This window comes from Cavia porcellus, unplaced genomic scaffold (genome assembly GCF_034190915.1).
Source record: "Cavia porcellus strain 051 isolate PalLab524CR breed Dunkin Hartley unplaced genomic scaffold, mCavPor4.1 scaffold_3, whole genome shotgun sequence".
Lineage (NCBI taxonomy): Eukaryota > Metazoa > Chordata > Mammalia > Rodentia > Caviidae > Cavia > Cavia porcellus.
In genome coordinates, this window is record NW_026947486.1 from 85,239,924 (window position 1) to 85,253,334 (window position 13,411).

The window sequence follows — 13,411 nt, forward strand, 5'->3', positions numbered from 1 at the left end:
TATCAAGTTCACACTGATTCCCAAAATATTTGCTAACTCTGTACTGCTCTTCAGGCATAGTTAACAGAACATCTAAAATATTCTAGAAAAATAAAGAAAAAATTCTTGGTTTTTTTTTTTTTTTTTAAGCAGGCAGGGATAGTTATTTCCTTGAACAAAATCACAATCTAAGAAGGTAGATATGTAACATACTCATATATACATGGAAACCACTAACCCAGACAGACTCACATGCAATGGCTAAAGCTAGCTAAAACAGAAAGAAATTTAAACACTCCCTATCCAATATATATTACCAACATCTAGAAATTAGCCCCAGAATGGCAACGTGTTCATAAAATAAATCTGTGATCACTTAAGAGATCAGTTTCTAAGTATGAACTGAAAATAATTTTAAAAAGTTTAGAGCAAGAATTACATTATCAGCTGTGTATAGGGGCTAGGGATGTAATGAAAACGAGTGACCTGAGTGGGGAAATCTATTGAGATTAACTGTTTTGCAGGGTAGGAGGCAATCCTCATTCTAAAGAGGGTAGCACCTAGGCAAGTCTGATTGCTGCCACGCAGAAATTAGGACACAATGCTCTCAGATAATCTGATTCAAAAGAAATGGAAATTCAGAACTGTCAATTCTTTTAACTGTTATGGGCAACCAAGTTTTTTCTCAAAACTTACACTTTGCATGGGGCCAAAAAGGTACAAGTAACAAGCCTCATTTTGCCCAATAACAGAATTTACAACCTTGCATTCTGAAGGTAAGAGTATTATACCAGACATGAGATTGGAGGTTGAGAAATGAACTTACATGCATTAGGCCTTGTTGTAATGGAGAATTAGAATAGGAATATAACAGACTAAAAACACAGATGCACAGCGTATGAGCTGAGGGCCACCCATATCAAATTAAAATTGAAAAGCTAACAGATGGCTCCTAGAGGACAATTTAAATAATAGGCAGCCATTTCTAAAGATTAAAGCAGAAGAAGAAAAGTTAAAAACAAAGCAACAGGTAGTAATGTTTAAGAAGCTAATAGAGAAGTATTACGAAATTGGACAAACTTTACAGGAAACACAAGATACAGAGAATTGATAGAAGAATCTGGAACCAAAAATAGGAGACACAACAAGACAGACTGAATGAATTTAATCTGGGTCCCATTATATACCTCTTTCCTTAACTCTAATGTGATCATTTTTCTGGGGATATAGCTCAGCAGCACAGTGCCTGCCTGGCAAGTGCAAGGTCCTGAGTTTGATTCCCAGTACCAAAACAAAGGTAATGTGACCATTTTATTGTTTTGAAATCAGGATAAGTACAAATCAGTGTCACTTCTCTACTCATTCCCCTTAAAAATGTTCTAAAAATCAACAATGAAATCTTGGAATTAGTGACATCTTTTAATTATGCCAGTGTAATACATGTTAGAAGCTCTCCTTCCATAGAACAGAAAATAAATTAAAAAGAAAAAAGGGGAGTGGTATTAGGAGTAGCCTACAGATAGGTGGTACCAATCAGAAATTAAGAGATCTCTGAAATAAAGGAAAACACAGGCTGGCCCAACCACAGAATGAATTCAAACAGAAAAGAGGTACCCAGAAAACACTCAGAAGACAGCCAGAAAATGAAAAATGTCAACCAGAATCTCACAAAAGAAGGAGTCTTCCCAAGCAAAACTACAGTACACAGTTGTTAGCAAGAAATCTGAACAAGGGAAACATGCTAAATGTACCTTTAAAAGGATATCTGAATCGAGACACTTTGTTACAAGACCATCAGCTAAAAACTGACCACTGGTCAGTTTTTTCATGACTTTGTTCCTGAGGGTTTATAGAGAAGTATAAACTCAAGGCCAGTATAAAAACAACTCAGAAATCTGTAGTAAAACGGTCACATGCAAAAGAATAATACCTAGTTACTAAATAAGGGGACATGTATAAAATCACAATAAGGCCAGATGTAGCAGTACATGCCTGTAATCCCAGCACTGAAGAGGCTGAAACAGAGATTCCCCTTAGTTTAAGGTCAATATGGGCTACAGAGCGAGTCTGAAGCCAGCCTACACTGCATAGTGAAACCGTGTCTCAAAAAAAAAAAAAAAAATCACAGTGAAAGCTATCAGTGATAATGGGTGGACCATTCCTAATGAATATTTCAGACGTAAACTGTTAGCTTTTTTGATAAAGAATATATGAAAGCAACATGCCAAATTAAAAGATTTAAAGATGAAGGATGAACAAAGAAAGATTAAAAATTTATACTTCACTGCAGAAGATAGCAGGGAAGGTGAATAGAATTGAATGATGGGTAATATTTCTTTTATAATCTTCTTGATTTAAAAAACTATTAAATCCCAAATACTCTTTTATTAAAAAAACCTCTTGTTTGTTTCACTTTAACATAGAAAAACACCACTCATCAGGTGATCACTAGTCTGGCTGCTTTGCAGCCAAAAGAAAAATGACGAAACTCATATTCTAAAGGCCATATTATACTGTACTGGCTCTTGGCTATTTTTCTCACTCTTAATTTGAACAACTGTAAATGCTTTGAAATCTATCTGATCTGACTTCATGAAAGATTAGATGTAGTCAATAATATTAGGGGTAAGGTATAGATAGCAGGTACATTTAATATCCTTAAGAAATGATATCTAAAATGGAAGCAAGAAAATGAGCTATAAAATACAGAGTTAATAACTTTATATGATCTGGCTGGGTGTTAATGGTTCGTGCCTATAATCCCAGCACTACAGAAGCTGAGGCAGGAGAGAGTTCAAAGCCAGCCTGGGCTACATATGAGTTCAAGGAAAGCCTAACTACATAGGGAGAACCTGTCGCAAAAACAAAAACAAAAAAAAACTTCAAAAAACATGTAGTACTATGTAGAAGTATTAAATGTAGATGGCAAAGTGTCTTATCAGTAATTCTAACACCACCAAATAGTAACTATTCATAAGTTGAGCATAAATGTTTAAAACAGGCTATATTATAGTCTAAACATTCTGCCCACCAAGATTTATTTAAGATGGTTAAAATACTTTTTATATGTGACCTAATGCCTGAGTGCATTAATTGACAATAAAATTGCATATTTAAATTCTAGAATTAAAAACATACACTTCATTTTCTAGCTTTGCAAAATACAGTCAGTGGTAGAAAAAGAGGTCTAAAACATTAACAAAAATATTTGGATAAAGATCACATGAGATGGCAAGAAGAATAGGGAACACTAAAGAGTAAGACCTAAGTTTGACTATTGGCTACACTGGCTAATATCTCTTGTGACTTTCTTCAACTTAAACTCTCGAGAGTCTCAATCAGTATTTTCACCTGTAAAATGCAAATTCTATCACCACTCAGGACTATAGATAGTTTTAAAAGGCAATTAATTACATTTTACTTAGGTGAAAATTGAAGTAGTTGTATTTTGCAAACTGGATCTAGCTTTTTCAATGTTATCAAACCCATTTTGTTTCTATCTTTAAATGAAAAGGTGAGAGAACACTCACCTTGATTGAAAGTCTTCATTATCTGTGCTTGTCCGAGGACTTATGAGTAGATGACAAATTAAGGGAAAACAACTTGGGGCGGACAGGTGTGTGTGTGTGTGTGTGTTTGTGTGTGGGTGTGTGCCTGTGGATGTCTTGTGTATGAATAGTGTCCCATCTTCTAGTGTAATCCCTTAGCTTACAGTACTATTTAGCTCTAACCAACTTGGGGTGGGCAGGTGTGTGTGTGTGTGCCTGTGTGCGTGCCTGTGTCTTATGTGTGCATAGTGTCCCATCTTCTAGTGTAATCCCTTAGCTTACAGTACTATTTAGCTCTGACCAACTTGGGGTGGGCAGGTGGGCAGGTGTGTAGGTGTGTGTGTGTGTGTGTGTGTGTGTGTTTGTGTGTGTGTGTGTGTGTGCCTATGTGTGTCTTGTGTTTGAATAGTGTCCCATATTCTAGAGTAATCCCTTAGCTTACTATGGTACTAATTGGCTCTGACCAGTTTGGCAGCCTCAAACTCTACCAAATCTTATCTGACACATTAATTTGCCTTTCCATCACCATGCCCCAGCCCGAGGCACTCTTTTTCCTTTTCTTCCTCTTGGTGACAATAAAGACAGAGGTAATATAAATCCCTTGGTGGCATAAAACATCTCAGTCACAAAAGAAGTTAAAAAGTCACGAACATCAAATCTCTCACTTTCAGATTTCATATATTTGAGAAGGTTAACTAAAAAGACCATTTGAAAGCTAACCAGCACCTAAATATTTACACCACATACTACAAGATGTAATTCCAAACATCAGTTTTATCAAAGCTTTCGACAACACTGATTGAAATATTAATTAATAAAGATGAAAAGGATATTGTTTCTTCTCTTCCTTTCCTCCTGAACTGTCCCGTTTCTCTTTCTTTTCTATCTTTTCTTTATCATGCCTGGACTCCTATAAGGAATGGTGGAATTAGTTGGGGGAGGGAAAACCAAGTATTTGTTTTAAAAATCAGCTCACTTTTCATCACCCACCAGCTACAATTTTTCTTCAAAAAGTTAATATGACATCAAAAGCACAAGCAGCAAAAGAAAAAGATATATTGACTCCACCAAAAGTAAAATCTTCCCTGTATCAAAAGCACACTATCAAGAAAGTGAAAAGATGGCCAACAAAATGGGAGAAAACATTTGCAAATCATGTATAGGGATCTAGTAATCTAAATTAGATAACAAACTCTTACAACTGAGCAACAAAAAGACAACTCAATTTTAAAGCAGCCAAAGGATCTGAATAGATTTCTCCAAAGATATACAAATGGCCAACAGAAACATGGAAAGATGTTCAACATCATTAGTCATTAAGGAAATGCAAATCAGAACTATGAGATACCACTTCACATCCACTAGGATAGCTATAAAACAACAACAAAAAACAAAATAACCAATATTGCAAAGGATATTTAGAGAAATTTGTACCCTGATACAATGCTGGTAGAAATATAAATTGTATAGCCAGGAGGAAAAGAGTTTGACAATTCCTCAAAAAGGTTAAGCATAAACTAGAATTCCACTCCTGAGTGAATACTCAAGAGAATTAAAGACAGATATTCAAATAAATACATGGCAGCAGACAAATGTTTGCAGGACTATTCACAATAGCCTAAAAGTTGAAACAACCTAAAAATTCCATCAACTGACAAACACATAAATGTAGTATACTCACACAATGGAATATTACTTATATAAAGAAAATAATAGATTATACAACATACAAGAATCTAAAAAACATTATTATGCAAAGTGAAAAAAGACACTAAAGGTCACATTATTGTATAACTGTATTTATAGGAAATATTACAAACAGGTAAATCCACAGAGACAGAAAGTAGATTAACATGTTCATGACGCGGCCAATAATACATTTGTCTAGCTGCTGGATGGCTTGAAACACTGGTGGTACATTCATGACTGTCCTGTGGCTTTTTATTAATTTATTAGTAAAAAAAAAAACAATAACAGTGATTAGCTCCATTTAGTACAAGCTGCCTGCTGGGTCAGTCATGCATGTACCACCTGTAGTTCAAAGCCCCATTGAGAACGCGTTAATGGTTGCCAGAGGTCAAGGACAGGGAAAGTGGGGACTCATTGCTTCATGCATGTAGGGTCCCTTTTGGGTGAGTAAAATGTTTTGGAACTACAGGGATGACTGTGTGATATTGTAAATAGGCTAAATGTCACTGAATTGCACACTTTAAAAGTTCCTTACACTATAATAATTTCACCTCAATCAAAAAGACATTTAAAATAGTTTATCTTTGAAAGCATATACAAGTAGTCGTCACCTTTTAATGTTCTAAACTTTTTATGAATCATGAATATACTGCATAATTTTGAATATATGCAAGAATGCTTTGTGAATACTTCATATTTAGCAATTGTTTATTACATTATGGCACAGACATGAGATTTAGTTTGAAAACCATCCATTAGTATGTAAGAGAATATACCTTATATTTAAAAGCAAATTAAGTTTCAAGCAAATTAGTTTATTAGGAAAAATATAAAAATATTTAAAATCTTATTTAATGAATACTATGACACTCTGATGGTCACAGAGAATACATGTTACTATGTTTTAATCTTAAGAATAAAGAGAAACTAAAAGCAAAGAAGTATAGATAGAAAAAAGGAAAAAAAGAGAAGGTTAAAACTGAAAGAACAGAAGTAGGTGGGAATGGGATGGAGAAAAATAATTTCAGAAATATACTAACTATACCTACCCTCCCAATAATCTGGGGATAATTTGATTCAAATTCCCTAATCAAATAGCTCACCTCCCTCCCATGTCTCATCTCCAAATAAAATTAACAAAAGATTATTTGACAAAGAAAAATTTCAACATTTGCGAAATTTTTAAAGGGTTGACTTTTTTAAGAAAAAGTACATTATTTGTTTTCCTAATTTACCTTTTTGCCACCAGAGGAGATTTTATCCATCTTCTCAGATTTAAATGATTCACTGCCTTTTTCTTTGCCTGAAGATTTTGACTTATTTTTTTCCTTGTCTTTCTCATTTGGATAAGGAGACTCACATGGACTTTCACTTTTGTGCTTTGAAACCCCCACTAAAATTACAAAAGAGATTCATGAAAGCCTTTTATAATTCATTTGGATAATTGCTTTGAAAGTATTAATATGTTTACTTACTCGTCCCATTTTCTTCCTTCCTCCTCTTGGTTAAATCTGGTGGCACTTCACGGTCATTGTTTGAATGATCCTAGAATCAAGAATTGTAAATGATATTGATAAACGGTTTATGTTTTTGTTTCAGTTACTTTTCTATAAGAAAAGGTACAACTATCATGGTGAATTATTTGCAGTAGTTTCACATACTTCGTAAAACGGCGTGAAAGAAAAGCAGAGCTGGTAGAGATTACTAGACTAAAGATCCTTGATACTGCAGAAGATGCAAACACACTTGAGCATAAAAATACCAATTAAAACTCAAAACAACAGATTGCTATGTATGTTTTAAAGGCAATAAACGCTATTATATAATAATGAGGTTTCCAAACTAGTTTTAAAACGTTACACACCCTTTTCCGTTCTTTCCTGTCCTTTTCATCTTTTTTCTCTCTTTCTCTGGATCTTTCCCTTGACTTGTCCAAATCTTTCTTGTCCATTTCTCTCTCCTTACTCTTGGACAGTGGTGGAGTAGTATGATTAAGGTAGAGCTGTTAAATTAAGGCAATATTACTAAAGATTATTTTAGTTTTCCAGTATTGGGACCTTTTGGTTTTTAATTAAATGAAGACAATTGGTAGTTAGACCCAAAGTCAAAACTGGTCAGCTGTTTGTATTATAAGAGATAAAAGAGTATCACATAAATTATACAAAAGCTTTTGATTCGTAGCCTTGTAAAAATTTCCATTTAAACTCAAACCAGTATATCACTGCCTCAACTGAAATTTCTGAAGTAAGCTCCTTATCTCACTATTGTAAAGACCTAGTCACCACTACCATTACAAGAGTCTACAAGTGAAAAATAGTGGCTGGACTTTATCATAAAGAAACAAAATACAAACCTCTGCACAATCATGAAAAGTTCTTACCATCCACTAATAGGCAGTCGATGATGACAGTAAGCGAGAATGTAAAAATAAAACAAAGCCATTTCTTTATGGTAAATACTTTCTATCCCAGTATAAACTAGGCAGAGATTATTCAATACTCCAATTCCACTGAATAATCATAACTGACTTTGACATTTATTGTATTGGTGTTAAATAGTCAGAAAGCCAATGTGTCGGCTGAGGGCAACTAAACTACTCAAAGACTGAAAAATAATGAAAAATACTGCCCTATGCTTGTGCTTTAACTGCGAAAAGGTCTACCTACAGGCAATCAAACAGTAAGGATACTCTAAATCTAAATAGCCAAGAGACAACCCTACTTATGGAAGATGAAAATATGGGAATCTACCATAAGAGAAAATATTTAAGAAGTAGTAGGAAATAATCAGATGCCTAGCCTTACAGCATTTAACAATGTTACAAACTGAATTTAATAACTAAAACTATTAGGCAACAGAATACTCAATAAAAACTTATTGCATAACTATACAATTCTACATATACCTTAAGAGTAAATGTAAGAGTGAGGCAAATATTTTTACATGAACAATTCTTTGGTAGTAAAAGGAACAACAAGAAAAAAAAGGCCACAAGTGTAAAAATTAAACGATTTTAATATCATCAAACATTTTCAATTCAGTTGGCTCATAAATACTGCCTTGCAATGCAGAAGTGGATTCTTTAAAATTTCTATGTTTAAAAGTTGATCAACTGAAATAGAATGTTTATTAATAACAAAGAGCAAGAGAACTATAAAGTCATAAAGTACTTGTCTAAAAGATACTCTTGCTGAATAGACATTTAATGCTTCAAGATTTTTTCTAACTGTGAGGTTTATCACACCTTAATTTACTCAAGAAACTGATAAAGACAAAGGTAATAATATATTACTGCAATATTCAAAGATTTTTCTAAAGATGGTATTGCTTACTTTTTTCTAATAATAGAAAAAGGTTTATTCACCAACACACACGTGCATGCAGGCACACACACCGTTCTACAAGAATGAAGGCACACACTTCTACAAGACACACACACACACCCTTCTACAAGAATGAAATGTTTACCTGTGCTTATTTGAATTCTGTATTGCAAGCAATTGAGCAAATTTCTGGGGCTTATTTCTGACATTAATCAAATATTTCACTCCTGATACGAAAACTTTAAAAGCTCAATAGATACACAATAAATTATTTGTTTAAAAATATACTTAATTCGGGGCTGGAGGTTTAGCTCAGCGGCATAAGCACCTGCCTTGCAAGCAGGCAGTCGTGAGTTCGATCCCCGGTACCGATAAAAAGGAAAAAGACAAAAAAAAAAAAAAATATATATATATATATATATATATATATATACTTAATTCAATTTTCCTTTCTACTCTTTTAAGAACAGCTGTAACTACAATACTTTTTCCACAAAAAAAGTATTTTCTCATAGCCTATTGAATGAAATGCATAGGCTAAGGCATTCCAAGTTCTCCACAATATTTTCACAATTATACCCCTCTTTACTACAACCAAACAAGCTCCATGCTGTGGCCATACTACTCCCTAACTCCTATCCATTTTAGCAGTTCTCTTGACCAGAATGTTGCTCACTTTTATTTTAAACTCTTAAAATTCTACTTCGTCTACAAAGACAATTTAATAGCCATTAGCACTTCCATCAGTCATTCAACCCTACAACTTGCTTTCCAGTGTGTTCGTCTGTCTGTCTGTCTTTATTTCTTTCTGAGATGATCTTGCTATATAGCTCAAGCTAGGCTTGAACTCACTACGCTATGTAGCATAAGCTCGTCTTGAATTCATGGCAATCTTCCTGCTTCAGACTCCCAAGTGCCAGGATTACAAGCATGTGCTATCCCACTCACCTTTGGTATTATTAGTTTCATGCCATTTATTTTTGTCCCCAAGAGCTTTTAATACAGTAAGAAAACTAGGATAATTTTCCTACTTTTACATACTTTCTAGTAGCTTGTGTATACCCTGAGTACTCAACATGTATTCCAAATAAAATAAATGATCTGTATACAACAGTGTTGAATTTTATCCTTGCTTTGCTTTTATTCCTAACACTGGGATCATTATGGTCCAAAAAAAGAACTAGACCTATTTTTAAAACACATGCCTGGTTAGAGGAACATGCTTTTAACACTTTATCAAATGTATCTGCATGGGATTGCTAGGTCAAAGCACAACTAATTAAAACTAGACATATCCCAGGAGAAAACTGGTATAGACGGTGCACTAAAACAAAAGATTTAGATATTATGATTTTTCGCTCTTTAATCTTATCTGAAAAATCAAGTTCATGTGTAAGTTTTACCGGGCATTAAAAAGTGAAAATAGCAGTTGTCATTGGTTTTAAGTGCCTATTAATTCCCTCATTCTGGAAAGCTGAGGCAGAGGATTTCAAACTGGGGCTCAACCTGGGCAATTTGGGGACTTAGCAAGATATAGCCTCAAATTTTTTAAATGACTGGGTATGTAGCTCAGTGTGAAGGTCCTGTGCTTAATCTCTCATAACAAAAAAAAAAGATAGATAGATAGACAGACAGACAGAGGAAGCTCTCATAACAAAAAAAAGATAGATAGATAGACAGACAGACAGAGGAAGTAAAAATAACAAAAAAGAATCCTAGGGGCAAAAGCACAACTAAGAAGTCAAACTTAATGAGGGAAACAGTTTCTACAGACAAGTGACAGGACAACATGAAAAACAGACACTATCTGCTAAATCCTCTAAGAAGCAAAAGCTACTCCAGAAATAGTCAAGTTATAGAAAATCAGTTTTAGAAATCAAAGTCCAGAAAAAAATTTATTCTAAAACATGCTATTAAACTTTCTAAATATATAAACTCAATAGTCAACACTGTAGTAACATCAGCAACCATACAAACCAGTACTTTAGATGATTTACTAATGTCCAAATGCTTAAGAGTTCATTTTAAATATTCACTGAATATCGAATGTTATTGCTAGGCACCATGCTAGGCTCTAATGATCTGAACAGTGGTACACGTCACATAATTTTTAGACACATATGCCATTTTCAAGATTTTCTGGTTGTATGTGGAATACATCTATTGTATTATAATCTTCATAAAACTGTAACCAAAAAGTGGGAAAATCCACATGAATCGCTGTAATTTAAAAAATAAGATAAACACACTAAAGGAGCTAGGAACATTTTTGACTACTGTTGAGATAGGTGCTATGAATCAAAAAATCTTAGTTCACATTTTGGTACTAACAGGTAATATACTAACAAAGGCTCAAGAAGATTTTAAATATCTCATTTGTCAAAAAGATATGTACTATCTGCCCTATTTAACCCCACAGCACTAATTATGAGCATGAAATGAGACAAATATATATATTATCCCACATTTTATTTTCAAAAGGCTTTCACAAATGAAAGGAATCTTCATCAATGATTAGAAAGTCTTGTTAATTTTACAGCAGGTTTCAAAACCGCTTCAAAATATCTTTCAGTAAATAAATACAAGACTATTAACCCATGAATTTAAAATAGCCCACAAAAGCCACTGATGGTTAAGACTGACAAGTACAATCTCAAACCAATTATAAAGACCTACTAATTGCAATACAAATTCAGTTTACCCAATAATACATTTATTTTAACTTTAAAGAAAGAATCTATTGTATTTCTGATACTCTTTTGATTAATATAGTACAGTCTAAAAACAATGTCCATATTTTTAGGGCACAGGCACAGTGGCTAATTTGTTAAAAATCAGTGCTTATTTGCCCAGAATCCACAGAAATTTCATTATAAAACTATAGTAAAAGCAGTCATCCCAAAATTCCATTTGGTCCATCAGTAAACAAACATATTTAGCAGATAAAAGAGAAGTATAAAGTCAAAATAAAGGATGGTACAAATTTTATAATAAAAACAAACTAGCTTGAACAATAGACAATCCAACTGTAATACTAGAATTAATTATGTAATACAATATACAAACTATACACTATTTTTAGAAGTAGAATACCCAGGAAAGCAGATTAACAGGTTAAGAATAAATACTGACATACCCAAATTGGTTGTGTTTCCATGTTAGTGGAATAAATATTTTACATTAAGTTTATCTTTTGATATTATGCCACAGCCACCAAAAAGATACCTCATCAGAAGAGATAGTATAAAGAACTAAATAAAACTGAGACAGACTCAATTGTTAAAACAGTTATGTGTCTGCATCAAAGTACTTTTTTGGTCTTCCGGACTGTCCTTTAAAAAGAGAAGTCTGGCTTGTTTTGAAAAATTAAAGAAACCTACTCCCCTAAAACAAACCCGTATAACTCCTTTCCCCAAACTATAAACTAATTTCCAGATTTTAAAGCATAAAAGGAGAATATATAACACAGCAAGCCAAAGACAAATTATAGAAGTGTTGCCACATTACACACATTATATAAAAAGACCATTGTCATTTCTTTAGTTTGTAGTAACAGTTTTTAAAAGTCATTCTAAGTAGAGTGCTTTTTGCCACTGACCCTACTTTACTGAATCTACTAGGTTGAATATATACACTGGATAAAAGAAGTAAAGAACTTTTTGGTTTTCGTAGGCATGATGATTTTAAAAGGCTCAAACCTTTGTTGAAGACTCCTTGAGATCGATGAGACTGTCCTGTAGAAAATGAATGGAGATGACAGGTGAGCTGGCATAGTTCTCAGAACCCAGAGGAACTTTGGGAAGTATGGCTGTAACCTGGAAATAAACCAGCTACTTCTTGTGAGGATAAATTCAGTGACAGAATTATCAATATGAGTATCAATAACAAAAAACAAAAACAAAACCATGTAATGGGATTGTAATGTCAAAAAAATTATATGTACTTAATGAGAAAGAAATACAAGTTTTATTCTTTCTGCTAAAAATTTAAACATAAATGTCAATGCCACAATATTTATATCTCTGCATTTAAGTTATAATTAATTTAAAAGGCTTAAGAAAACAAAGCATTTTTCCTCCACACAAAAAGTTTTAAATAGCAGAGTTCACTGTGGAAGAACAATGACATATTTTCATAGATTTTTCTTTAGTTGGAAAGTTTCAGACTTTACTTATAAATCTAATAAAGCTAGACATGTTTTATTATAGCTAAAAAAACTTAGTGGCATTATACTACAAGAAAACAAAATATATTCTATAAAAGAGTAATCACTTTTTTTGTAAAGTGCCTATGGTGAATCTCGTAAAGTATACGCGCGCACACACACACACACACACACACACACACACACACACAGCATTTTAAAAAAAAGAAAAGTAAATCAATTACGGTATTCCACCACAGTGCTCTTGATGAAGAATTAATAACTTACAGTTTTAAAAGTTCAACGTACTGCAAATTCAAAGATTCCATGAAATTAGATGACTTTAGAATTAAAATTAAATATGGAGCAAAGAATGGCTACCCTGAGTCTTCAAGAAGGCTACACCCACGATTTTGTGCTGCAGTTGAATGCCTGGGGTTTCTCTTTGCTGGGTGGTAGGATTGGATGCCACATCTGCTTTTATCGTAACGGAAGGTTCAACTTGTTGGGAACCCAATGGGTATAAACAAACCTCCAAGGGAAGATACAACAGAAGCTGCATGCTCACTGAATATACACAACTACAGGAGAACTGATCACCAAGGAGACTTTAAAATGGAACTCCTTTCAAGACTCCTTCTTAGAAGGCACATCGGTATGATGCTCATCAAGAAGCTTGATAAATTCAGAGGTATCTTGCTTATCCTGTATCATCCTGGATGTCTTCA

General features: G+C 33.7%; 1 protein-coding gene across 7 annotated transcripts in view; it reads right to left on the reverse strand.

Annotated features, from left to right (window-relative positions):
- The window catches only part of Thoc2 (THO complex subunit 2), a 115,254-nt gene that overhangs the window by 4,709 nt on the left and 97,134 nt on the right, over nucleotides 1-13,411 (reverse strand). For 3 of the 7 annotated variants that reach the window (XM_063246361.1, XM_063246360.1, XM_063246359.1), the window contains 6 exons: nucleotides 12,238-12,273; nucleotides 7,081-7,218; nucleotides 6,692-6,761; nucleotides 6,452-6,609; nucleotides 4,361-4,437; nucleotides 3,510-3,555 (listed from right to left, as the gene is read on the reverse strand). In XM_063246361.1, coding sequence (XP_063102431.1) covers nucleotides 3,528-3,555; nucleotides 4,361-4,437; nucleotides 6,452-6,609; nucleotides 6,692-6,761; nucleotides 7,081-7,218; nucleotides 12,238-12,273 — 507 coding nt within the window. In that variant the 3' untranslated portion in view covers nucleotides 3,510-3,527. Of the gene's footprint in view, nucleotides 1-3,509; nucleotides 3,556-4,360; nucleotides 4,438-6,451; nucleotides 6,610-6,691; nucleotides 6,762-7,080; nucleotides 7,219-12,237; nucleotides 12,355-13,411 lie in introns of all 7 variants that reach the window. The other 4 variants (XM_063246358.1, XM_063246356.1, XM_063246355.1 and 1 more) reach the window with 2 other exon arrangements.